This window comes from Salmo trutta, chromosome 40 (genome assembly GCF_901001165.1).
Source record: "Salmo trutta chromosome 40, fSalTru1.1, whole genome shotgun sequence".
NCBI lineage: Eukaryota > Metazoa > Chordata > Actinopteri > Salmoniformes > Salmonidae > Salmo > Salmo trutta.
Window position 1 is genome coordinate 22,819,152 of NC_042996.1, and position 27,538 is coordinate 22,846,689.

Sequence of the window (27,538 nt, forward strand, 5' to 3'; positions counted from 1 at the left end):
TCTTTGTTGTACAATCGTTTTAAAAATGCGAGCATATATCTAATATATTTTATTTCATAAGTATTGACAATTATTAGGTACAGCATAAATATTTTTAGTCGTGTAAAACCGGAACCTTTAAGATTATTTGTGTTACTTTGTTTTTGTTCCCTGTGTATTTCATTTTTTTTAACCACGTGAGATGGTCTAACTGAAATGTTGGAGTCTTTTTTTTATCCACAAATTCGTTTTTCTTCAGTTATGTATTCAACTCAGGAATTGGAACTCTTTCCTGATCGTACTGTAACTCAGTTGCTATTCAAAGATGTCAAAAACGCTGCAGAATTGAGGAAAAATGCCATGGAAGGAAAGATTAATGGTGCCTTGATAAACCCGTCTATGGTGAGACAATGTAGCTAGCTAGCTAGAAATGTTGGTTTGATATAATGTATGTATGCTTGACTGAAGTTGATGTAATGATCCACAAACGGATTATTTGAAATGTTTGCAGATAGTGAACCCCTTCCAAGTGCTAGTGGCAGCAAACAAGGCAGTCCATTTACATAGTACTGGAAAAATGAAGACAAGGAGTTTATATTCCGAAATCATCTACAACCTTTCACCCACTAATAATGTAAGTAGCCTCTAAATGTATCTCACACACACATATGTTGACACTCCTTTCAAAGTAATATCCCATCCCAATGTCTTTCACACATGTTTTCCTTTAGATTTCAGAGGCCTTCAAGAGGTTTGGGATGTCAGACAGTGACAGTGCTGTTCTCATAGTTCTAGTCCATCTCAAAGAGGAGACGCAGCACATGACTGACATCATTGCCAAGGTGGATGGACAACAGATCCCAGTTGAAGATGTCTCCATGTTGACCGACACTGCTAAGGTCAAAAAGGTTGGTCATGTTTTTCTTTCACACTAATATAATATATACAGTGCCTTCAGAAAGTATTCAGACCCCTATTATTTTTCAATCCTCAGCAATCTACACACAATACCCCATAATGACAAAGTGAAAACAGGTTTATTAAAAGTCAAAAACATAAATACCTTGTTTTCATAAGTATTCAGACCCTTTGCTATGAGTCTCAAAATTGAGCACAGGTACATCCTGTTTCCATTGATCATCCTTGAGATCCTACAACTTGATTGGAGTCCACCTAGGGTAAATTCATTTGATTGGACATGATTTGGAAAGGTACACACCTGTCTATATAAGGTCCCACAGTGGATGTCAGAGAAAAAACCAAGCCATGAGGTCGAAGGATTTGTCCGTAGAGCTCTGAGGCAGGATTGTGTCGAGGCACAGATCTGGGGATGTGTACCAAAAAATGTCTGCAGCATTGAAGGTCTCCAAGCACACAGTGGCCTCCATCATTCTTAAATGGAAGAAGTTTGGAATCACAAAGACTCTTCCTAGAGCTCGCTGCCTGGCCAAACTGAGCAATCTGGGGAGAAGGACCTTGGTCAGGGAGGTGACCAAGAACCCGATGGTCACTCTGACAGAGCTCCAGAGTTCCTTTGTGGAGATGGGAGAACCTTCCAGAAAGACAATAATTTCTGCAGCACTCCACCAATCTGGCCTTTATGGTAGAGTGGCCAGATGGAAGCCATTCCTCAGTAAAAGGCACGTGACAGCCCGCTTGGAGTTTGTCAAAAGACACCTAAATGACAAGATTCTCTGTCTGATGAATCCAACATTGAACTCTTTGGCATGGAGGAAACCTGGCACCATCCCTACGGTGAAGCATGGTGGTGGCAGCATCATGCTGTGGGGATGTTTTTCAGGGACTGGGAGACTAGTCAGGATCGAGGGAAAGATGAACAGAACAAAGTACAGAGAGATCCTTGATGAAAACCTGCTCCAGAGTGCTCAGGACCTCAGACTGGGGCAAAAGTTCACCTTCCACCCGGGCAACGATCCTAAGCACACAGCCAAAACAATGCAGGAGTGGCTTGTGTCTCTTAATGTCCTTGAGTGGCCTGGCCAGAGCCCGGAATTGAACCCGATCGAACATCTCTGGACAGACCTGAAAAATAGCTGTGTAGCGGCGCTCCCCATCCAACCTGACAGAGCTTGAGAAGATCTGCAGAGAAGAATGGGAGAAACTCCCCAAATACAGGTGTGCCAAGCTTGTAGCATCATACCAAGAAGACTCGAGGGTGTAATCACTGCTAAAGGTGCAACAAAGTACTGAATAAAGGGTCTGAATACGTATGTAAATGTGATATTTATGTTTTTATTTTTAATATATTTGCAAACATTTCTGAAAACCTGTTTTTGCTTTGTCATTGATGAGGGAAAAAAACGATTGAACACATTTTAGAATAAGGCTGTAACATAACAAAATGTGGAAGTTAAGGGGTCTGAATATCTGTATGTATTTGAAAAAAATGGCAGACATTTTGCCAAATGTACGTCTCTGTAAACGTGTTTTGTTATGGGCTTGTGATGTTGCAATGGCAAGTACATTTTTTCTATACCTTGTCAAAGCCTTTTTCAACTCCATTCATATGACTCATCTCACTGATACTGACAGTGTCAGAAATGACTGAAATGTTTTCCAATTAGTACTTTTGGAGAGTGAAGAACTAAAGTGTCACCAACTGATTTTTAAATGCACTTTTGGGATGGAACCTTGCGTAAGTACAGTTTTATCTAAGCAATACTGAAGCTCTTTTGGGAAATGTAGATGTGGAGTGGCCCCTCTCGGTATTGAGCAGGGATGCAAACTAGTCACCTTTTGGCGAAATTCGCAGTTTTGAATCCAAAATAGGTGACCTACAGTGTAGATCCGATGAGAAAAGTTTGGGAGGGGGGCTTTGGATCACTACTGGCTGTAATCGAACGAGTGATGCGTGTTTGTATGCGAGTGAGTGATGCCTGTTTGGAGCAATTCTGGCTGTGTCCAAGGCTCACCCAATCGTTCACATTACAAAAGAATGCAGCATGTGACTGAAGAGCGAAGAGACAACCAACTTGCTAGTTGCAGCATCAGCGCTCGCTCTGGAAATACAGCAGAGGGTGGAAAGGCAGTTTGCCAGTTACAGCAGCACGTCCCCTGAACGATAACGAAGAGGTAGGTGAGAAGCCTGACCACGGAGAAAGGGGTGAGAAGGTGTTGAAGCATACTTCATGAGCTGTAACCAAAAAACAACTGGCATTTGGAAAGTTTGAGGTGAGGGAGAAGGTGTGGTGGAACAAGAATTGTTAGCATTGTTAAGTATCTTGCTAGCTGGATCGAATTCTCCGTTAGCTAGCCAGAGAAATGTTGAGGAATATTATCCAATTTAGCTGATCAAATTATTGAGTTTATTATGTGAAAATTAGCTGACTAATAAAGTCAGACAGCTAGCTAGCTAACGTTACACCATCAGATGAGCTAACGTTAGTAACCTAACCAATTCACTATAGTATTAACTGATATACGACTCCTTGTCGTTCCTGAAGTTATAACGCCTTAGTTGCTTACTGGACCCTGACAATCTGTGTGAAATGTTAACTAGCTAACAAACTATCTGTGAACCAATGTATTCTACAGTATGTGGTTAATTTTCAGAATGAGAGAATTGGGTGTAAATGAGGTGTTGCTTCTTAAACAAGTGGTTTCAGGGATCAAGTGTAGCTGGAGCTGGGCCTGGCTGTCACGACTTCCGTCGAAGTCGTCCCTCACCTTGTTCGGGCAGCGTTCGGCGGTCTTCTAGCCATCGACGCTCCACTTTTCATTTTCCATTTGTTTTGTCTTGTTTTCCTGCACACCTGGTTTACATCTCCTCATAATTACTATGTGTATTTAGCCCTCTGTTCCCTCCATGTCTGTATGGGGTATTGTTTATTGTCAGGTTGGCACGCTTCCGGCTGGTTTGCGCCGGGTTTTGTTTTACACCCGTGCTTTGTGGCAGCCGGTACTTTGTACTTGGTTATTGTACTTTGTGCTGTCTCACTTGTTCTTTGGGCATTTGTTTTTGTGACGCGGTTGCGTTCTGTTCAAAATATTGCCTCAGTAAAGTGCTTTGTTCACTCATCTCTGCTCTCCTGCACCTGACTTCCATGCACCAGCTACACCCAGCATTGACACTGGCTTAAGCTGGATGCCACTATCGAGGTGAAAGAAACGCCACACACTTTCCTTCTTTCAATACAATGTATTAAAAGGGGTATGCCAGGTGTACTCTCTGCCTGAAAGAGATAAATTATGCCAACAAAGGGTTAGAGGTCGACCGATTACGCCGATACCGATTATTGAAGGACCAAAAAAAGCTGATACCGATTAATCAGCCGATTTATTTTATTTGTATTTTTTTTTTACCATTTTTTGATTAATTTATTTGTGATAATGACAGTTACAACAATACTGAATGAACACTTATTTTAACTTAATATAATACATCAATAAAAAACAATTTAGCCTCAAATAAATAATGAAACATGTTCAATTTGGTTTAAATAATGCAAAAACAAAGTGTTGGAGAAGAAAGTAAAAGTGCAATATGTGCCATGTAAGAAAGCTAACGTTTATGTTCCTTGCTCAGAACATGAGAACATATGAAAGCTGGTGGTTCCTTTTAACATGAGTCTTCAATATTCCCAGGTAAGAAGATTTAGGTTGTAGTTATTATAGGACTATTTCTCTCTGTACGATTTGTATTTCATATACCTTTGACTATTGGATGTTCTTATAGGCACTTTAGTATTGCCAATGTAACAGTATAGCTTCCGTCCCTCTCCTCGCTCCTACCTGGGCTCGAACCAGGAACACATCGACAACAGCCACCCTCGTTACCCATGTAGAGCAAGGGGAACAACCACTCCAAGTCTCAGAGCGAGTGACGTTTGAAATGCTATTAGTGCGCACCCGCTAACTAGCTAGCCGTTTCACATCGGTTACACCAGCCTAATCTTGGGAGTTGACAGGCTTGAAGTCATAAACAGAGCAATGCTTGAAGCACAGCGAAGAGCTGCTGGCAAAACGCACGAAAGTGCTGTTTGAATGAATGCTTACGAGCCTGCTGCTGCCTACCACCACTCAGTCAGACTGCTCTATCAAATCATAGACTTAATTATAACATAATAACACACAGAAATACGAGCCTTTGGTCATTAATATGGTCGAATCCGGAAACTATCATCTCGAAAACAAAACGTTTTTCCTTGCAGTGAAATACGGAACCGTTCCGTATTTTATCTAACGGGTGGCATCCCTAAGTCTAAATATTCCTGTTACATTGCACAACCTTCAATGTTATGTCAAATGAGTTCGCAACGAGCCAGGCGGCCCAAACTGTTGCATATACCCTGACTCTGCATGCAATGAACGCAAGAGAAGTGACACAATTTCACCTGGTTAATATTGCCTGCTAGCCTGGATTTCTTTTAGCTAAATATGCAGGTTTAAAAATATATACTTCTGTGTATTAATTTTAAGAAAGGCATTGATGTTTATGGTTAGGTACAGTCGTGCAACGATTGTACTTTTTTCGCAAATGCACTTTTGTTAAATCATCCCATGTTTGGGGAAGTCAGCTGTCTTTGTTAGGAAGAAATAGTCTTCACAGTTCGCAACGAGCCAGGCGGCCCAAACTGCTGCATATACCCTGACTCTGTTGCAAGAGAAGTGACACATTTTCCATAGTTAAAAGAAATTCATGTTAGCAGGCAATATTAAGTAAATATGCAGGTTTAAAAATATATACTTGTGTATTGATTTTAAGAAAGGCATTGATGTTTATGGTTGGAGCAACGTGTACCTAAGCGTTTATATGCAACGCAGGACAGGCTAGATAAACTAGTAATATCATCAACCATGTGTAGTTAACTAGTGATTATGATTGATTGATTGTTTTTTTTATAAGATAAGTTTAATGCTAGCTAGCAACTTACCTTGGCTTCTTACTGCATTTGCGTAACAGGCAGGCTCCTCGTGGAGTGCAATGTAAAGCAGGTGGTTAGAGCGTTGGACTAGTTAACCGTAAGGTTGCAAGATTGAATCCCCGAGCTGACAAGGTAAAAATCTGTCGTTCTGCCCCTGAACAAGGCAGTTAACCCACCGTTCCTAGGCCGTCATTGAAAATAAGAATGTGTTCTTAACTGACTTGCCTAGTTAAATAAAGGTGTAAAAAAAATTTAAAAAATCGGCGTCCAAAAATACCGATTTCCGATTTATGAAAACTTGAAATCGGCCCAAATTAATCGGCCATTCCGATTAATCGGTCGACCTCTACAAAGGGTATCATGTTCTGCTGGCACATTGTAGAACAGATGTCCACAGGCAGAAAGTGTAGAATGTAATACAGTGCAGTGTAGCCCAAAGATATTGCCTTTGTTGTGTTGAACTTGATAGTTACACTTTTGTGTGAGTGAGGGGGAGTATTAAATGTTTTACTCGGTGAATGTTATTTTTGCACACGTAGCTTTGTGCACTTGATTAATATCTACTATAGTGGCCACGACAATACAGCAAAAATAGAATTGTTTGTTTCATTCTATTTCTACTTTAAGATGTTTTTTCCCAAGTGCAATATTTAGATGTGTGTGTGGTCACACACTTTCTATTATAAAGGCTGTCATGGCTAACTGCAATATTAGTGTATTGTTTTTTTTATCAAGACTTGAGTGTCATATGCAGTAAGTCTAGGCAACAAATAACATTGGATTGCTTTCTTCACATTTTTTAGCTGTGAGTTTCATTCACATTAACCACTTTTTATTTTACACACAGAGACTGATCTTGTAGATCATATTCTTTGTTGTTTAATTAGTTAAAACGAATTAACTAACTTAAAATGTGTTAATTAGTTTTGCATGTTTCAGTGGAACAATAAAAAAAGTGTCACCTTTTTGGGCCCTCAACAGTTGACATCCCTGATTGAGACTCGTCAATACACAAACGCTCCCTGAGATAAACGTGTCTGTTGTTTTTGTAACGATGGATCCATTAAAACAGAAGCTCATGCCTTGCTTTACTGTAGGTTACACAGCGACATTAGGAATGATCTATTATGTCAACTGCCAAGCCAGAATAAACATTTTAATGTTCTAGATGAAAATAATAACTTGTGTGATTTCTATCAGGTAACGATAATGTAAATGATTGCACCAAAGCCTGCCACCTTATCCTCCAATGGAGACTTTTCTTTTTAAGGACCTAAACATCCTTTTATCTGCTGCATCTGCATACATGTGTATAGATTACGTAATGTATAATAACTGATACCAATAATGTATAGATTATGTCATGTATTATAAATGACTCCAAATGAAATATTGTACCATGTTTGACTGACTGCTTTTAGTGTCTCAACTCTCTTTGACTGGTCCACAATGTCTTTTTTTAAGTCTGTATTTTGTACTGTAAGCTATTGTGTCATTGCGGAGTGACACTTTTAATACATATTTCTAACTGATGCTCTTGTTTTCTTTCTCCAGCTGTACAAAACCACACCCCAGGAGGATACGTGTCTACTGGACGCTGTTGTCTGCAGGATGGCAACCAAAGATGTCATGTAGCTCAGCAAGAAGACATGGCAGCAAATGGAACCATTCATGTTATATCATTTTTTGTTGTTGTTGAGGGTTTCATATTGATGTTGTTGCACAATGTCACAAATCAAATGTTTTCCTCCTCGAATATGTTATTAAACATGTTTATTTTTAGTTTTCGTATGACTGTTAATTTACACATCAGCAGTGTTGACTCTGGTTAGAAAGTGACACGTAGGAGTACCAACCTTAGTGGTTAGTGACTGTAGCTAGGTTCCCATCCAATTGGCTACAGATTTTCATGCAAATACTGTAAAATCTGCATAAAAACTATATGTACATTTCCCCATCAGAGATGTTTTATCAAATTGACTTGTTGCGGAGAGAAGGTGTAGTGCACATAAAAATAACTTTTGCATTTAAATTCACATGTACCCAGTAAAACGTTGATGGATTACCATCACATTTTCAACTCAACTGATGGTTTAGTCACAAAAAATTGCATTATATAGCGAATGTGCCCACCATTATGGCCACCCTGGCCTTGGTACTGCGCTCTAGCCCACAGTTCGCATATATTGTGCGGGTATTGTCTCCATTATGAGATTTTTATGGGCAAATTAGCAAAATTATTTGTCAAATGGCAGCCAAGCATCGATCATCATGTCACCAGAATAAGACCCTGGATATTTATTGGAAAGGAGCGTCAATCTCATCACCGTGCACTTTCACCACCCTGTTAAATTCATTTATTTAATCTGTAGCCTGACACCTTGATCACACCGACAGTGTCGTTGCATTTTGGTACACGAGAAAGATCTGATTGTAATTAAATCTTTCTGGCCATGTCTAGACTTGACAGTTAATGCAGTTTTTGTATTCTGATAATAGAATTACAAACACATCGTGCATCTACACCTACATTGAAATGTGTCTGCCTTGTCCACATTGTGTCCGGAATCAGATTCCCTTTTGCTGCACTATATCCAAAAGCCAGTAAGCATTGCAAACGGTGGCATAGGCAACATTTTATAAGAGCCCTGAATGCAGATTGGCTGACAGCCGTGGTATATCAGACCGTATACCACTGGTATGACAAAACATTTTTACTGCTCTAGTTATGATGGTAGCCAGTTTATAATAGCAATAAGGCACCTCGGGGGTTTGTGGTATATGGTCAGTATACCACAGCTAAGGTCTGTGTCTGGCACTCCGCGATGCGTCGTGCATAAGAACAGCCCTTAGCCGTGGTATATTGGCCATATACCACACCCTCTCATGCATTTTTGCTTATTTATAACAATCTTTATAACTCTAGCCAAACAAAAAATAGTTTTTCTAAATATAAGCCAGGTGGCTAGCGTTTGAGGCCAGCAAACACATTCCTCACACGATAACCAATGTGCAAAAACTGTTTGAATCAACATTGTTTCCAACTAAAAATAAATAAATTCAATGTGATGTTGAATCAATGTGGAAAACGGATTCGATTTGAAAAAAGTAATCAAAGTAAGGTAATTTTGTATTTTTTTCACCCAACTTTAACCTAAATCCAATGATAGGTTTGAAATGTTTGTTTGATTTCACGTTGAATTCACGTTAGTTATTAACAACTCAAGCCGGACACAATGCGTCCCCAACCAGCTCCTGAGGGGGTCAGCCTGATCTGAGCACAATCAGACCTCAATGCGGACCTTTGTACGTCTAGACGGCTGTTTTTACACAGGCAGACCAATTCTGCTATTTTTTTTCACTAATTGATCTTTTGACCAATCAGATCAGCTCTGAATAAGATCTGATATGAAAAGATCTGCTAGGATCGGTCAAAAGACCAATTAGAGGAAAATATATCATAATTGGGCTGCTTTTGTAAATGCTGCCAACCTGTTTTTTCATTGCAATCATTGTGTTCTGATAGTCGCATCTACGTATTGAGTGTAGTAATGCCCTCGAACCACCTCCAGAGGTAGTCAGACACACATTTTATCTGGTCGTCCCTAGTTAACACAGCCACGTCATAATTATGGATAATCCTTGCCCATTTCTACAATTTATCTTCTTAAAATGAGATTTTCTACCTAAACCTAACCTTAAACACACTGCTAACCTTATGCCTAATGTTAAATTAAGACCAAAAAGCTAATTTTTAGACTTTTTAGACAATTTAGACTTTGTTTCTGTGCTAACGAGTGATAACCATTGTATCTGGATATTTTACATGTGTCAACAGATATGGTGAAACTATTTAATTCATCATTATAGCACCCAGTAAAATGATTGGCAATTGACACCATTGACTCAAGGCATCAAAAATTGTCCAATCATGATACTGAAATCATTATTTTGAAACAATCTCCCAAATAATGTTAATACTTGCAAGGACCAGGAAAATGTGGTCACAATGCAGAGACAATGGACGAATAACAGATAGATATATAGTGCGGGTATTGTCTACATGATGAGATTTTTATGGGCAAATTAGCGAAATTATTTGTCAAATGGCAGCCAAGCATCGATCATCATGTCACCAGAATAAGACCCTGGATATTTATTGGAAAGGAGCGTCAATCTCATCACTGTGCACTTTCACCACCACTCTGATTCACTGATAGTGTTACCTAGGCATGTGTGCTTCTTACGTGCCTAATATACACCCCATCAAGTGATTGCTATGTAGTACGGACATGAGAATTTGTCTTTCAGTTGAACAAAGAGCACAGTCGAGTTGTTGACATTTCAATGATCAAACACAGCATATGTTCCTGATATTGAATACATTGCATAGTTTATTTGCAAAAAGATAATATCACAGTATAAAAAGTATTAGTGAGAAAAATAATGCATGATTTGCACATAACTTTAGCTGGTTAGAGCAATGGTCATTCTTTCTTCTCTGTAACAGTCAATGTAGTAAAATAATAATGCATTATTTCTCCTAACTCAGACTGGTTGGCATAATCATTCTTTATTCTCTGTAGTAGTCACTGTAATAATAACTTTGTGAACATTCAATGGGGAAACGCATGAGGAGAACTTGAACAAATCACCCCGGACTAAATACGCTGGAAAACTGTTGTCAGTGGCCTATGCTTCATGAGTAGGAAAATACCTAAGTAAGTAAGTAAGTAAGTAACTAGATATTCAATCAGGGAAGTTAGTCAGCTCGTCTTTGCCAATGTTTCCTCCACTGAGGATGACCACCACGTTCCTCCCAGCAATGTCAGGGATTCTGTCGTTAGCGATGGCTGCAAATGCCGCGGACCCTGACGGTTCCACCAGGAGCCCAGCCCTGTACAGGGTCGACACGGCAGCCTTGATCTCCTCATCGCTCACCAGTACAATCTCCTCAACATAGCGCTGGCACAGCTCGTAGGGCAGGGTGCCTGGGGGGGGGGGGACAACAACAACAACACACCAGGCAGTTAGCAATGGTAGATGTTTTAACCTTTACGTGACTTATGGTACAAAACACATCAGGGAGTACAGGTAAAGAAGGTACAATTCACAGATTTGTTTGCTTGGCTATGGTTCATTCCAGATGAAGACAAAGTTGTTCCCTCTTATGTCCTGATCTTTTAGGATTTATTTAGGTCTAGCCAATGTACTGTACCTGCAAAAGGTGGAGCCAGTCCTGACGCGATGCTCTTGCTGTCCATGCCTATAGGCTTCTTCTCGATGAAACTTTTGTACATGGTGCAGGCTAATGAATCAATGACAGGAAATTAAGGTAAACAAAATGGTCATACTGTGCATCAACCCCTCAGTATATTGTCCCATGTGTATGTTCATGTATATCAGTTAGGGGTGTATCATAGTTGTAAAAAGCCCTGCCTGATATTGTCTTGGTGAGATTTAAACAACAGGTGTTATGTACCTCCTTCTGGCTCTACTCCATAGATCCTTGTCTTCTCGCAGCCGGCCAGTTTGATGGCAGCAGCCACCCCAGCAAGTAGACCTCCTCCTCCACAGCACACCACCACTACATCAGGCTGGGGCATCACCTCCAGTACCTCAAAACCTAGACTACAGCACAGAGAAAGGGGGGAGGGAGAGAGACAGACAGCAAGAGACAGACCAGCATTTTATTTTCCCTCTAAAAGAGGTAAAAGGCCCGCATAAAGCTGGTTCTGTTGCCTTGTTCGGCTGTTCTATACCTGGCATGTCCTGCAATCAGGTCCAGGTCGTCATATGAGTGGAGGAACGTCATGTTTTCCTCCTGGACACAACGATTCACCACGTTCATCAGACAGGTTGTAGGCACCCGTTCCACCTCACATCCAAAATTCTGGAGCGAATGGACAGATATGTTTGGTTATTTTCAGATGTGTCATTTTAGATGATACAATTAAAGACTGAAGCAGTCAATTGGAAACAAGAACCTGACTTGTATTAGTGTAGATCTGGATACAGGGGCTGTCTCTGGCATCACCACTTTCCCCTTGGAGCCGTAGTGTTTAGAGGCATACGCAAAAGACTTCCCATAGTTCCCTGCAGACATGGTGACAAAATGGGCTCCTTTTGGTCTCCTGGCAAACTGGTTGGCCACTCCTCTTATCTTAAACGAACCTGGCAATTAACACAATGACAGAAACTGCTGTTATTGTATCACTCTCAATGTCCAACATCAACCATGTCTATCAATATATCTACTACAACCTACATTATTAATTGAAACGTGTACAGTAGTAATGTAAATGTGCCTGACTAAGGCATCTAATTCATACACAAACTCACCAGTTCTCTGCATGTTCTCCAGTTTGATGTGGATGTTACAGGGGATGTTGAGCGGTAGTGTTGTTTGGCACCATGGGATCATAGGAGTGTTGATGACTCCCAAAGGACTGGTCCTCACTGTCTCTCTGGCATCTCTTAGCAGATCCAAAGTGATGGCTTTCATTGATAGTGGCACGTCCACCATGCTGGAAGACAACCACAGAGTTGTATCAAAGTGGTTCGAAAACAGTCTTTGGTGGGATTATCCTAAAAACAGTCATTCATTTGCATAGAAAACAACCTCTCACTCAACATCAACAAAACAAAGGAGATGATTGTGGACTTCAGGAAACAGCAGAGGGTGCACCCCCCCCCCATCTACATCGTCAGGACCACAGTGGAGAAGGTGGAAAGCTTCAAGTTCCTTGGCGTACACATCAGTGACAAACTGAAATGGACCACCCACACAGACAGACAGTGGGCGCAACAGAGCCTCTTCAACCTCAGGAGGCTAAAGAAATTTGGCATGTCACCTAAAACCCTTACAAACTTTTACAGATGCACAATTGAAAGCATCCTGTCGGGCTGTATCACCGCCTGGTACGGCAACTGCACCGCCTGCAACCGCAAAGCTCTACAGAGGGTGGTGCGGTCTGCCCAACGCATTACCGGGGGCAAACTTGCCGCCCTCCAGGACACCTACAGCACCCGATGTCACAAGAAGGCCTAAACCACCCGAGCCACTGCCTGTTCACCCCGCTATCATCCAGAAGGCGAGGTCAGTACAGGTGCATCAAAGCTGGGACCGAGAGACTGAAAAACAGCTTCTATCTCAAGGCCATCAGACTGTTAAACAGCCATCACTAGCACATTAGAGGCTGCTGCCTATTGGCATAGACTAGAAATCACTGGCCACTTTAAGGAAAGGAACACTAGTGACTTTAATAATGTTGACATATCTGGCATTGCTCATCTCATATTTATATACTTGGATTTGTGTGTATTGGGTATATGTGTAATTTGTGAGATATTGCTGCACTGTCGGAGCTAGAAGCACAAGCATTTCGCTACACCCTGCTAATCATGTATGTGACCAATAACATTTTATTTGATGAGAAGGATTATCCTTATGACTTGCTTAGCTCTTTTCCACCAAATTAAACATTATATATTGTTTCATTCTTCGGCTCTGTTAATACTTGCAAAAAGAGTTAACGTTAATGAAATCACGTAACACAAAATTATCTCACCATTGACATGGTGGAACTGTTACTACAGATGTACACATTCGTGCAATATATCCCACTTTTGCGAGTGTAACAGTCAATATAATCAGAGACAGTTGTATAATTCTAGTCAACGTACCTTGATACTTTCGAAAAATATATGCAAATGTATGGATTTTCGAGAGTTTTTATCCAATTTACGGAGCAGAATTTCAACAGCTCCGTTCTGTTTACAGAGTGTTACAGTTATCCTGGCACCCGCAACACAAGTCAACCACAGCTGGAGGTAAAGCCACACGCAACTTGTTTCTAGTCGGACATTGTTTTGAGACGGAACGAAGAAATGGCCGCGTCTATCCGAAAAAGTTAAGTTGTAACCTGATTTAGTCAATTAAAAACGTATTTACGTGGCAAATAGTTGTGAAAATCATGGGTGTCGTGAGACATATCGTGTGCGCGATGTCTGGGGGAGTTGACAGCTCTGTAACGGCTTTGTTACTCAGAAGAAGAGGTGAGACGTTCCTTCACTGGAACAGTCAACGTTAACTAGCTAAACTCCTTGAGACGATACAAATAAACGGAATATTTTTTTTAATGATTTAACGGAATGTCTTATTTTATATCTAATGATGCTTGTTTACTGTAAGTTTCACGTCTTCCCATTGGCTTGTTTTATTGACAGGGTACCACGTTACTGGAGTGTTTATGAAGAACTGGGATTCCCTGGATGAGAATGGGGTGTGTTCCTCCGAAAAGGACTGTGAAGATGCCTACAAAGTGTGCCAGAGTCTGGACATACCTTTTCATCAAGTGTCCTACGTCAAAGAGTACTGGCACGAAGTGTTCACGTAGGTATCCTCCTTAATTAGATGATTGTTAAATCTGTGTAATTGGAACAGTTGTAGCCCGACTAAGTAGACAACTGCACTCACCTTAATTGAAATAATGTGAGTTATCACGGGATTAGGTTGGCGTCACAGGCCTAGATCTGGGGTGTGTTCATTGTCTTGCAAAGGAAACCGTTTACCGTTTAAGAACCAAACAGAGCAAATGGAACGAAATGGGAAGGGACCTATCTGAATTTGTCCAATAGAAACACACATTTTTGTTGCAAAAGGTTTTCCGTTTGCAACAGAATCTGATAAATGAATATACCCCAGATGGATGGGTATAATTTGTGGAACGTTCCAATAGGAATCAGTTCCAAAAACGTTGTAAAGTACAAGGTTGCTGTAATATTCATATGTGAATACATACTGAATTATAATTGGATGCATTTTACCGCCGTATCCTACTGTGCAGTGATTGGTTAAGACCACCCAGACGGTTAGGGTATAGTCAGTTGATCGTGGTTGGAGATAGGCGAACATGCAGTTGTAGCTAGTTAATAAAGAGTTATGTTAAGAAACATCCTGTAGTTCTGCGTTTTATTATTTGTACAAAGCGTACAAAACAAGACATGGTGTCAGAGTAAATGGTCTTAAAAGATGGATTTTTATGGAGTTCCTTCACCTCGAATGGACTGGGAGTCTACAAACTTACCCGATGCATGGCGTAAGTACAAACAGCATGTGGAGCTAATGTTCACGGGTCCTCTGAAGGAAAGAGAAGAGGAAAAATGTAGCTACCTGCTCCTCTGGATCGGTGAAAAAGGGAGAGATATTTACAACACATGGACACTTACCGAGGCTGAATCAAAGGTACTGAAAACATACTACGATCGTTTTGAAGCATATGTTGTGCCGAAGACTACAATTTTCGCTAGGTACAAATTCCATGAGAAAGTACAGGGAGCTAGCGAGTCTTTTGAACCGTTTGTGACTGAGCTGCGTCTGCTTGTGAAAGACTGTGATTATGCAAACAAGGATGAGATGGTCAGGGACCGTATTGTATTTGGAATACACTCACCGCGAGTGAGAAACTTTTGAATGTTGGGTCTGAGCTAACGCTGGACAAAGCTATCGACATAGCCAGATCTCACGAGCTAGCACAGGCTCAGATGAAAACCATTTCGCGCCGCAGCACGAGCGCATCACGTGAACAAGCAGTGCACGCAGTCAGGCAGACATCAAAGCACACCTCCGGTGCCCAGAGAGCGCGTTTCAGAACGGAGAGAGACATAACTCCAAAACAGAGCGACACAGACTCAAAACGCCCCAAAACATGTGGATATTGTGGATACAAAGTGCATGGCGAACAAGGATATTGCCCAGCTAAAGGCAAACAGTGTACTAAATGTGGTAAATGGAATCACTTTGCAAAAGTGTGCAGAGCTTACCGTGGAAAAACAGTACACACAGTGAGTGAAGATGAAATGTCAATCAAAGAGTCAAATGATGATGAAGTGTTTATTGATTCAGTGACACAAAAAAGTCAAATATCAGAGACAGAGCAAGCCTTTGCTGACATTGAGATAGGAACACAAGGCACAAAGCTAAAGTTCAAACTAGACACTGGTGCACAAGTAAACATTATTCCTCTGAATAAGTACCGCAACTTGACATCTGAGTGCGAGCTACAGCCCACCATGCGCAGACTGACTGGTGATGGTGGTGAACAGCTCCCAGTAAAAGGCACATGCACTTTCAAATGCAAATACAAGGAAAGTGACATGATGTTGGACTTTTACGTTGTTGACACTAGAGCACCTGCAGTGCTAGGTCTTAAAGCATGTTTAGACATGGACCTCATCAAGCTAGTTTTATCAGTAACAGCACCAGTAGAGACAGGAAATGTACTGGAGGAGTTTGCTGATGTCTTTACAGGAATAGGATTATTCCCAGTAGAATGTACCATTCACCTTGACCCAGACGCAACCCCTGTGGTCTACCCCCCGAGAAAGATTCCCCTTGCTCTCCGTGCCCGTCTGAAGAAAGAGTTGGAGAGCATGGAACAATCTGACATAGTCACCAAGGTTACAGAACCGACCGACTGGGTAAACGCGTTAGTGGTGGTGGAGAAACCACGCACAGGTAAGCTCCGAGTATGCCTCGACCCAAGAGACTTGAACAAGGCTATCAAACGGCCCCATTACCCTTTACCGACGCTAGATGGCATCACACACAAGCTAGCGGGAGCACACTACTTCAGTGTCATGGACGCTAGATCAGGCTACTGGGCTATCAAGCTCACAGAAGAGTCATCTAAGCTCACAACATTCAACACACCGTTTGGACGCTACAGGTTCCGTCGCCTGCCTTTTGGGATTATCTCAGCCCAAGACGAGTTTCAGCGAAAGATCGACGAAGTGTACGAAGGCCTCGACGGAGTTGTGGCAATTGTGGATGACATCCTTGTCTATGGTCGAACCAAAGAGGAGCACGACCGAAACCTCCGCGCGATGCTGCAAAGATCCCGCGAGAGAGGAGTCCGGCTCAACCCAGAGAAGAGCACAGTCGGCGCTACAGAGGTCAGCTACTTCGGACATCTTCTCACAGCGAATGGAATCAAGCCAGATCCACAGAAGATCTCAGCCATAAAAGAAATGGAGCCACCAAAAAACCGTGCAGAGCTGGAAACAGTGCTTGGCATGGTCAACTACTTATCCAAGTTCGCACCCAGCCTCTCCAATGCTAATGCACCCCTGCGTCAACTGCTAAAGCAGTCCAGTGAGTTTCTTTGGGACAAGCAACACGACATTGCTTTCCAGAATGTGAAAGACTTGATCACGAGAGAACCAGGACCAGTCCTTGCCTACTACGACCCCAACAAAGAGCTCAGACTCCAAGTGGACGCGTCGAAGTATGGACTAGGTGCAGTGCTACTGCAAGAAGGAAAGGCCATCGGCTACGCTTCCAAATCTCTCACAGACTGTAAAATCAACTACGCTCAAATTGGAAAGGAGCTCTATGCCATTCTATTCGGATGTAAACGTTTCCATCAGTACGTATATGGACGACAAGTCATTGTGGAATCTGACCACAAGCCCCTTGAGTCAATCATGAGGAAACCACTAGCTGCAGCCCCGCCAAGGCTACAGAGAATGATCCTTCAACTACAAAAATACGACTTCACAATCACTCACCGTCCAGGCAAAGACATCCCTGTCGCAGACACACTCTCCAGGAAGTTTCTTACCTACAAGGACAGCAGCCTCAGTGAAGGCATGGACATGCAAGTACACACTGTGTACAGCAACTTACCAGTTAGTGACACAAAACTGAAGGAGATCCAAGCAGAAACAGGAAAGGACTCTCAACTCACACAGCTGAGGGAAGTCATACAGGATGGATGGCCTGAGGAGAGGAGAAAATGCCCTCAGAGCGTCTCCGAATTCTGGAACCATCGTGATGAACTATCACAGATCAACGGAATCATTTTCAAAGGAGAGAAAATCATTATTCCTACCAGTCTCAGAGAAGAGATTTTGACAAAGATCCATGCTGGACACATGGGCATGGAAAAGTGCAAACAGAGAGCACGGGACATTATGTTTTGGCCTGGAATGTGCAAACAAATAGAGGACATTGTTGGTAGATGCACCATCTGTCTTGAAAGACGCCCCTCAAACACCAAAGAACCAATGTTACCTCACTGTATCCCAGACCGACCCTGGCAGGTCGTGGCAACCAATCTGTTCACCTGGAACAACGAGGACTACATCGTAACAGTGGACTACTACAGCAGATACTTCGAACTCGACAAGCTTCACAGCACCACATCTGCAGCTGTGATGCACAAGCTAAAAGCAGCCTTTGCCAGGCATGGCATTGTAGAGACTTTAATATCTGACAATGGGCCCTGTTACAAATCAAATGAGTTTGAATCCTTCACAAAAGCATGGGAGTTCACACATGTCACCACAAGCCCACATTACCCTCAAAGTAATGGCCTTGCTGAAAAATCTGTGTAGATTGCTAAATCACTCATGGACAAAGCAAAAGCAGACAAGAGAGACCCCTACCTCAGTCTCCTTGAATACCGCAACACTCCAGTTGACAACTTCAAATCACCAGCCCAGCTGTTGATGAGCCGCAGACTTCGCTCAACCCTTCCCAGCACCAACCAGCAGCTGCAACCTGAGGTCGTCAGCTACAATGAAATGCATGGAAAACGTGCACAGAGACAACAAAAGCGATACTACGACAGGTCAGCTAGACCACTGCCACCACTGATCGACGGAGAGTCAGTTAGAATCCAGGAGCATGGCCTCTGGAAACCAGCAGTGGTCATCCAGCCAGCTGACACTGAACGTTCATATCACGTCCGCACAGCAGAAGGAGCAGTGTACCGCCGCAATCGTTGCCACTTACTGAACACAAAAGAACAACACACTGATGAGATGAACTGTTCCCCTGAAAGAGAACGTGATGGACTAAACACACACACAGCACAACATACACCATACTTACCTGCAACACCACAAGAGCTGTTGACTGACACAGAAGCATGCTCAACATCATATCGCACAAGGTCAGGAAGAGAGGTCAAGCCCAGAGCTGTCCTCGACCTGTGAAATGTCAAAGGGTGTAGGCAGATCGCTGCCCTAAAAGAGTTCCAGACTGTAAACTTGTTATTGAAAGTTCACTTGAAATGCTTTGGTATCGTATTTGTTTGAAATGTTAAGATGTCATTTCTACAGTGAAAGCTGAGTTGCTGAGAATCCCTTGTTCTAAAAGAAACAGTATGTTGGATCATTGTTTCAGTCTGTTGATTCAGTTGGTGTATTATGCAATATAAATGGTTACTTACCTTGAGTTCAAACTACAGAGCATGTATTCAAAAGAAAAGCTTAGAATATGTAAACATTTGTATTTTGTTTTAAAAGAAGGGGGATGTAATATTCATATGTGAATACATACTGAATTATAATTGGATGCATTTTACCGCCGTATCCTACTGTGCAGTGATTGGTTAAGACCACCCAGACGGTTAGGGTATAGTCAGTTGATCGTGGTTGGAGATAGGCGAACATGCAGTTGTAGCTAGTTAATAAAGAGTTATGTTAAGAAACATCCTGTAGTTCTGCGTTTTATTATTTGTACAAAGCGTACAAAACAAGACAGTTGCCAACAAACAACGCATACAAAGTAGCATAATCAATTCACCTAGCTAACTAGCTGCCGAATAGGCATCAACTCACCACGTAGCTTATTCTTAATGTTTATCCATAGACTACCAGAGTGAGGACAGACATTTTGCAGCATAAACGTGGTGAGTGAAAAACTTTATGAAATAGCCCACTCCCTACCCGGTATCTTATTCTACCCGCTATACAACTTTGTATGTGCGTTGTTTGTTGGCAACCTTGTTATTTACGTTTTTGGAAGAGATTCCTTTCGGAACGTTCCACAAATGATACCCACCCACCCCAGATTGCTCTCTTCCTCAATGTCTGACCAATGTCTCCTTTCTTCAGCAATCTTTTGAAGGAATATGAGAAGGGCAGGACACCAAATCCAGACATTCTGTGCAACAAACACATAAAATTCAATCACTTCTACAATTATGCCATCAACGGCTTGGGTATGTAGCATAAATTTGCTCAGTATTAGTATGCATTGTATTATAAAACATCCAAGTATGCTAAGAACTTCAAGTACCATTAAAGAAACTGAGCTTGTACAAAAAAAATACAATATTGTGTTGTTGCTGATTTCCCCCTAGGTGCTGATGCCATGGCGACAGGCCACTATGCCAGGACATCTCAGGAGGATGAAGATGTCTTCCAACAGAGTCATCTGGCTCCTTCCCCTCAACATGTCTTCAGAGACCGCTTTGAGATCAGGAACCGTAAGAACAACAGACTCCTCTCAACCTCTTTCTGTGCTTTTCTTATACCAATGTTTTATTATTATTATTATTATTATGTCAATCTTACCTCTATAACAATATGGAGACTTTGGGTGCTTTCACATATCCCCTTATGATCTGGAGCTTTTGGTACCCCTATAAAGTATGTGTGAAATGCAAACAAACCCTGGTTGAAATGAAACCTGGACCTGCGTGAGTAGCGGGTCCAAGATCCAGGACCTAGGTACCATGTATTGTGACGCGGCAGCATGAGTCGCGTGAAACTTTTTTGCCCGTTGTAAAGAAGCTAGCTCACTAACGTCATGTAGAATGTGCGTCTTGCTAATCACACCCTGAAACGGTTATTTTCAGGTCTTGTGAAATCAAAATATGTTCTGTAGAATTCTCAAAAACGGTCCAGGGTACCGAGTTTTATATGTGAAAGGCTTTATCTGTAAGTCTGTAGACATTTGATATGTGTAGAGAAATTCAGGGAACTTGAATGAGTACCACCATTGGTTATATTAGATATAGGGAGCGATATTATAGGGCTGTCATTACATTGGTGTCTCAGATTTTTAACCCTTTGTTATCTCCGTTGAAGCGGTGAGGTTGTACCAGGGAGCAGACCGTTTTAAGGACCAGACATTCTTCCTCAGCCAGATGTCTCAGGATGCTTTGCGGCGTACACTCTTTCCCCTGTCGGGACTCACCAAAGACTACGTGAAGAAGATTGCAGCCGAGGCCGGATTCCAACACGTCCTGAAGAAGAAAGAGGTAACTAACCACACAGACAGATACACTGCCCTCTGTGTGTACTGTATTTGGACATTAAAGCAAAACATTTACATTTGTATCTGTACTCCACCATTTTCGATTTGAGATCAAATATTTCATATGAGGCGACAAGTACAGAATGTCAACTTTAATATGAGGTTGCAAATATGATTTAGTCCTCTCAGACTAGGCCTTGTAGAAACAGGGTCAATCAAGTTAGGTCTACCAAATTAATGTAGTATTGGAAAAAATGCATCAATCCAACCATAGTATAGCCTATCATCATCATCATAAAAAGTGTAGTTTATAACATGCACAATTAGAAGCATCAATCTACACTCCCGTTCAAAAGTTTGGGGTCACTTAGAAATGTCATTGATTTGAAAGAAAAGCTATTTTTTTTGTACATTAAAATAAAATTGATCAGAAATACAGTGTTGACATTGTTAATGTTGTAAATGACTATTGTAGCTGGAAACGGCACATTTTTTATATATTATCTACGTAGGCGTACAGGGGCACATTATCAGCAACCATCACTCCTGTGTTCCAATGGCACGTTGTGTTAGCTAATCCAAGTTTATAATTTTAAAAGGCTAATTGATCAATAGAAAACCCTTTTGCCATTATGTTGGCAGCTTTATTAAATTGTACCCGCAAAACACCAGTCTCAACGCCAACAGTGAGGAGGCGACTCCGGGATGCTGGCCTTCTAGGCAGAGTTGCAAAGAAAAAGCCATATCTCAGACTGGCCAATAAAAGGAAAATATTAAGATGGGCAAAAGAACAGACACTGGACAGAGGAGGCCTAGAACAAGGACATTTCTAAGTGACTCCAAACTTTTGATCGGTAGTGTATATAGTTCAAGCTTGACTAAATTCGAGCCTAGTAACTTTGCTCGACGCATTCTCCTTCGATTTGTCTCGTCTGGCTGCCACGAAAAGCCCCCACCTTGGGAGACAGTCGAGCACATTATTGTGGAGCTGCTGATCTGCTCGAAGTGTGTGCGTGTCACTGGCGATGTACTTTGCTGGACGTGCTAGCTGTTCTCGGCGGGGCATCACTTCAAACCCATTCCATCTTGGTGTTATTGGTTGGCCTACTACTACTGGTAGTACCTTTTTTTAAATGTAAGTTATGAATCGCAAATCACCATACAGCTGACACACTTCGATTTCATCCATCATTTTGATTTCAATTTGGTTGTCAAAAATACTGTCAGCTTGCACTGCATCTTTGCTGATGAATGCCCTGATCTCTGGCCAGTCAATTGGTGCGTGATCTGAGGCTGTTTGGTCTCTTGTGCATCAACTTGGGAAAGCCTCAAGGGAGAGCAGACAGTGCATTATAGACAAAGTGCTGCATATATTGCCAGAAAAATAACACATCTGATTATTTCTTTTATTTTTTTGCAGAAAACAGGAGGCATCCGTTAAACAGTAATTTAACTTTGTCCGGCCTGTCTTTATCGGCCATTTTCTCAAAATGACCTTTTTCTCAGCCTTCAAAGGAGGTACATTTACATTATTCCACACACTGGTTCTTAGGACTTATAGCCAGACTTGTCCAAAGGCTTTTTTTGATATCTTGTGGCATTTTATCTGTAAGTTTTATGCAAAATATCGCCTCCATCGCCCCGACAGTGTTATTGCATTTTGGTACACCAGAAGTACATTCATTTCCAATGGAACGCTGCGTTTGCCTTGCAGGATTGTGTTGCAGAGTCAGTTTGACTGCATTCTGTGTGGTGCATAGGTTGGATTTATCGAACATATGTGTGGACATCTTGACAAAAATGGTAGCAGGTGAATGTTGAACTTTTGTTGCACACATATCCAGATGATTCTGCATAACATTTTGCGCAATGATGCTGTTGGTATGATCAAGGCGTATGCATCCGTCATACATGTGAAGTGTTTATATTTATTGAGGATTTGCATATTTTAAATCAAAATGTTTTACTTTTCATTCTGATATGAGTAAAGGGGAAAAATAGCCTGTTAGGGTGTGGTATCTGTTCTTAATGTGCAGGCTAGCATGATTACAGATAATCATTCATGAATAATGATCATACCCCCAAAATCATGAACAAAGATCATACCCTCCCAAAAATGCTAATGTCCCCTGTTATTGATACACTATTAGTGAATTTGGCCAAATACTTGTGACTTCTTCACATGGGGGTGGGGACAAGTGCTTTCCTTTCTCAACGGTAAAACAGATGTGTATGAAAATACCCTCAAATAAAAGGTGACGTGCTTTACATTCACCTCATATGAAACATTTGATCTCAAATCTAAAATGCTGGAGTATAGAGCCAAATGTAAAATGCTAGTTTCGCTGTCCAAGTACATATGGACAGGAGTGTAGATAAAGTATTGATCATCTCTCCTCTCTGAGCTGCCTACAGATTAACGAAGTTTAACATAATTTCATTGCATTGTTGTTGTTCGGCCTACACCCTAATTACACTGTGTTGACAGATTACATCTTACAAAATCAATTGTATTTTTTCGTGGACTGTGTGGCAACACTGAATATCATTATCTGTTTCCAGAGTATGGGCATCTGCTTTATTGGAGAGAGGAAATTTGAGGATTTCATTCTAGAGGTATGTAATTAAAATACACACACTGTATGGAGAAAGAAACTACTGTATAAAGTTCATTATTGAGATACACTGGCCATAGTAATAAATAAACATGTTTGTATGTAATAACAATATCTGCATTCCTGTTTTTCTGTCAGTATTTAGAGCTAAAACCGGGGAACTTTGTCTCCATTGAGGATGGGAAGATCATGGGGGAACATAAAGGTAATGCTGTGTGATATCCTCAGTGGTATCTTCTATGGTAGTGCTTGTCCTACTATCCTTTATAAGAGTACCGCTCTTCCAATAGTAAACCTTTACATTAACGACTGGTTCTCTGCCTCTTCTTCCTTTCAGGTTGGTTCACCCTGACACTAGGCCAAAGGGCTAGGATTGGTGGGCAGAGGGATGCATGGTTTGTTGTGGACAAAGACATTACTACTGGAGAAGTGTTTGTGGTAAGGAATGGTTTCTACCTCTTCAATACGGTTATACCTAATTTTGTCCTAAGCAACTGGCCTAACTACAATACAGGCAGATCTCCCACCTCCTTGCTGTTCATTCTCAATGGGATTCTGATTCTAAACTCCCTAACATCAGGGTCCGACCACCAATCACCCGGCTCTATTCAGAGACACGGTCCGAACAGATCGTTTCCATTGGATAACGGAGGACCCTCCCACTGAGCTGATCCAGACCAAGATGATGGAGTGTCACTTCCGCTTCATCCACCAGATGCCTCTGAGTGAGTCACATAACACATTAGGGCCAGACACAGTTTGTAAGGATGTGTCATTAACAATACCTTTACCTGGGCCTCCAGAGTGGCGCAGCGGTCTAATGCGGGTGATTTATTGTCGTTAGGTCAGCTTTAAAGAGTAAAGTCAACCCATGAACCATTACAGTGGTTTTAGTTGAGCTGGTGTGTTAGTCCCAGTGTGTTATTCCTTAAGATCCTGATTAGCTAGCTAACAAAGGCCTATCATAGTCCCAACAAACGTAGCCAGCTGCTCCAGTGTGTCTCTGGTTTCTCTGACAGGGATTACTCCAGACTCTAGTCAGGGTACAAAGAGCCTTGTCCACGCTTGGATTACCCCCCCTTTCTTCATGCGTCACTACAGACCCGGGTTCGATCCCAGGCTGTGTCACAACCGGCCGTGACCGGGAGTCCCACAGGGCGGCGCAAAATTGGCCAAGCGTCATCAGGGTTAGGGGAGGGTTTGGCTGGGGGGGCTTTACTTGGCTTATCGCGCTCTAGCATCTCCTTGTGGCGGGCCCGGGTGCCTGCAGGCTGACCTCGGTAGTCAGTTGAACGGTGTTTCCTGGTTAACGGGTTAAGCGGGCGGGTGTTAAGGAGCACGGTTTGGCGGGTCATGTTTCGGAGGACGCATGACTCGACCTTCGCCTCTCCCGGACCCATTGGGGAGTTGCAGCGATAAGAGAAAAGACCTTAATTGGATATGACAAAGTTGGGGAGAAAAAGTGGGTAAAAAAAACAATACCGTTACCTTCCATACGGCTTAAAAAACAGCTTTATTGAGTCAAAAATGTACACTTCAAAAGTGTTAGTGACATTTTAGTGTTAGTAACATGTTAATAACACAGTGAGGTTGTGTATCTCCAGCCCCTTGCACTGTGACCTTGAACATGGATGGCTCTGTGTGGATCATGCTGTCTCAGCCAATCAGAGCACTCACACCAGGACAGGTAAGCTCTCTGTTTCCCACACGTAGACATGTAAACCGCCTGTCTCACCCTTTTCAGAGTTTGGGAAGTTGGTTTCATTACTTTCTAGGGATGTTTTGTTCTCAGAAGAATTTTAACTATGAGTCAAATTTCTTTAGGCCATTTTCAAATTGATTTATTGTCGTTAGGTCAGCTTTTAAGAGTAAAGCCAACCCATGAACCATTAGTGGTTTTAGTTGAGCTGGTGTGTTAGTCCCAGTGTGTAATTCCTTAAGATCCTGATTAGCTAGCTAACAAAGGCCTATCATAGTCCCAACAAACGTAGCCAGCTGCTCCAGTGTGTCTCTGGTTTCTCTGACAGGGATTACTCCAGACTCTAGTCAGGGTACAAAGAGCCTTGTCCACGCTTGGATTACCCCCCTTTCTTCATGCGCTATCCCATAACCCGCTGCTCTGAGAAAACAACAATATGGCCGAGACGCGTTTGTCTTGGAGCTCTGGGCTCGAGGCCAGAGTGAGGGTAGATGAATAGAGAAGCGATAGAGAATAGTGGTGTGTGTGTATGCACTCAAATGTGGAGGTTAGTTCAGAGGGACTAGGAGTCAATATTCAGCATCAATGTCTCCCACTAACATAAATTTTCTGTGCCCGTCTCATCTACCTCAACATTGACTGAATAGCCTTGCTTCAAAGCTTCCGTCAATGTCTGCTCATCACTACCCTCCCTTCTAATTTCTCCATATTCACTTCGCTCATTTCCCCCAGTTTGCAGTGCTGTACAAGGGGGATGAGTGTCTGGGAAGTGGGAAGATCGTCCGTCTGGGCCCCACAGAGTACACTCTTCAACAGGGGCGAGACCGCATGAAGGAAGCCCCTGTGGCCAAGGAGAGGACCCCGGAACCAGCCAGCTGAGCCTGAGAGACACTTCCTAGAAATAGACCTAGGCCCAGGCCTATCCACTGTCGATATGGACCTAACCTTACATTGCAGACTTCAGTCACACTGCTGATAGACAAGACTACTGTACTTCCACAAGCCTTATCCCATTCTCTGAACCACTACTGAAGAACAGAATAGCACACTGATCATGCTTTCGGACCTGTCCACTCGTCAAAAAAAAACACACTCAAACTTCCTATGTACTGTTGCCCTCAGTTGATACTTCTTCCTATTAGGGTACTTGTGATGTACATCATTATTTGATAGTGTGGACTGTGTACAACCATGCACATGGTAATTCATTGTCTACTTTATTTATTTGGACAGATTATTAGAAAATGTGAAATGCATATTAAAAACATTATGGCTTTTGTGATAATCCAAACAAGTAGTGTGCCTGTTCCTTTGGTGCCATTTCACCTAAACACATTTTGGATTCAACTGCATTCTTTTCAACTATAAAATATGCAATATGTAAATAGAGAATAACTTGAATTCAGAAATGAAGAGCAAGTGATTAAACTTACGATTGTTTTTAAATTATTAATGATTTCTTGCATTTTTGTGGCCAGCAGAAAACCTCACTGAAGAAATCCAGCTGAAGTAGGTGTCACTTTACTTTACCTCTGTAGCTACTGTTTTGCGTCCTCTTCCTCTCTCGCCACAAGGGGGCGAACACGTACAAGTTATACTTAACCTATACTTTGCCTATGCACTGTTTCTGGTGGTTAAATTAACATAATTTATGTTACACCAGGTGGAATGTACAGGTAACTACCAAAATAATGGAAACACTGGAGTAAATGTGGGATACAAAGTATGTTGTGGTTCCTGAGTTAATTAAGCAATTAATATCCCATTATGCTTAGTTGGGGTGTATAAAATGCCGTGGAGCACATTATTTTGGCTGCCATGGCTATGCCCCTAAAGTGAGGGAAAAAAGTATTTGATCCCCTGCTGATTTTGTTCATTTGCCCACTGACAAAGAAATGATCAGTCTATAGTTTTAATGGTAGGTTTATTTGAACAGTGAGAGACAGAATAACAACAAAAAAATCTGGAAAAACGCATGTCAAAAATGTTATAAATTGATTTGCATTTTAATGAGGGAAATAAGTATTTCACCCCTCTGCAAAACATGACTTGATACTTGGTGGCAAAACCCTTGTTGCTTGGCGATGGTCTTGTAGCCCATTCCAGCCTTGTGTAGGTCTACAAGCTTGTCCCTGACATCCTTGGAGAGCTCTTTGGTCTTGGCCATGGTGGAGAGTTTGGAATCTGATTGATTGATTGATTGCTTCTGTGGACAGGTGTCTTTTATACAGGTAATAATCCCTTTAAGGGTGTGCTCCTAATATCAGCTCGTTACCTGTATAAAAGACACCTGGGAGCCAGAAATCTT

General features: G+C 41.9%; 3 protein-coding genes across 4 annotated transcripts; 2 read left to right on the forward strand and 1 right to left on the reverse strand.

The window, feature by feature from the left end:
• The first annotated feature begins 111 nt into the window (after positions 1-111).
• On the forward strand, positions 112-7,646 carry tprkb (Tp53rk binding protein). The gene is made up of 4 exons (XM_029741800.1): positions 112-381; positions 491-613; positions 711-887; positions 7,419-7,646. Exons 1-4 carry the CDS (start codon positions 196-198, stop codon positions 7,497-7,499), a joined length of 567 nt encoding a protein of 188 aa, XP_029597660.1. The 5' UTR covers positions 112-195; the 3' UTR covers positions 7,500-7,646.
• A 2,585-nt stretch (positions 7,647-10,231) lies between these two features.
• Positions 10,232-14,298, reverse strand: srr (serine racemase). Of its 2 annotated transcripts, none has more exons than XM_029742157.1 (7): positions 14,211-14,298; positions 12,207-12,391; positions 11,857-12,038; positions 11,627-11,757; positions 11,347-11,495; positions 11,083-11,172; positions 10,232-10,855 (listed from the first exon to the last, which is right to left on the reverse strand). In XM_029742157.1, exons 1-7 carry the CDS (start codon positions 14,216-14,218, stop codon positions 10,614-10,616), a joined length of 987 nt encoding a protein of 328 aa, XP_029598017.1. In that variant the 5' UTR covers positions 14,219-14,298; the 3' UTR covers positions 10,232-10,613. The 2 variants fall into 2 exon arrangements, with proteins under 2 accessions (XP_029598017.1, XP_029598018.1); XM_029742158.1 differs by lacking the exon at positions 14,211-14,298 and adding an exon at positions 13,551-13,675.
• On the forward strand, positions 13,707-26,679 carry trmu (tRNA 5-methylaminomethyl-2-thiouridylate methyltransferase). The gene is made up of 11 exons (XM_029742156.1): positions 13,707-13,922; positions 14,094-14,259; positions 19,770-19,876; positions 20,018-20,143; positions 20,748-20,920; positions 23,479-23,532; positions 23,670-23,736; positions 23,869-23,969; positions 24,112-24,256; positions 25,136-25,218; positions 25,963-26,679. The coding sequence occupies exons 1-11, from the start codon at positions 13,841-13,843 to the stop codon at positions 26,107-26,109; spliced, it is 1,251 nt and encodes a 416-aa protein (XP_029598016.1). The 5' UTR covers positions 13,707-13,840; the 3' UTR covers positions 26,110-26,679.
• The last annotated feature ends 859 nt before the right edge of the window (positions 26,680-27,538 follow it).

Bases quoted from the DNA above. Each gene is read 5' to 3' on its own strand.
- tprkb (XM_029741800.1), top strand. From the start codon at position 196: ATGTTGGAGTCTTTTTTTTATCCACAAATTCGTTTTTCTTCAGTTATG. The intron at 382-490 runs GTGAGACAATGT...AAATGTTTGCAG, and splicing joins CCTTGATAAACCCGTCTATG to ATAGTGAACCCCTTCCAAGT. The intron at 614-710 runs GTAAGTAGCCTC...GTTTTCCTTTAG, and splicing joins ACCTTTCACCCACTAATAAT to ATTTCAGAGGCCTTCAAGAG.
- trmu (XM_029742156.1), top strand. From the start codon at position 13,841: ATGGGTGTCGTGAGACATATCGTGTGCGCGATGTCTGGGGGAGTTGAC. The intron at 23,533-23,669 runs GTATGTAATTAA...TTTTTCTGTCAG, and splicing joins TTGAGGATTTCATTCTAGAG to TATTTAGAGCTAAAACCGGG. The intron at 23,970-24,111 runs GTAAGGAATGGT...CCCTAACATCAG, and splicing joins CTACTGGAGAAGTGTTTGTG to GGTCCGACCACCAATCACCC.
- srr (XM_029742157.1), bottom strand. The intron at 11,758-11,856 runs GTCAGGTTCTTG...CATTCGCTCCAG, and splicing joins CCAGATCTACACTAATACAA to AATTTTGGATGTGAGGTGGA. The intron at 11,173-11,346 runs GTACATAACACC...TTGATTCATTAG, and splicing joins TGGAGTAGAGCCAGAAGGAG to CCTGCACCATGTACAAAAGT.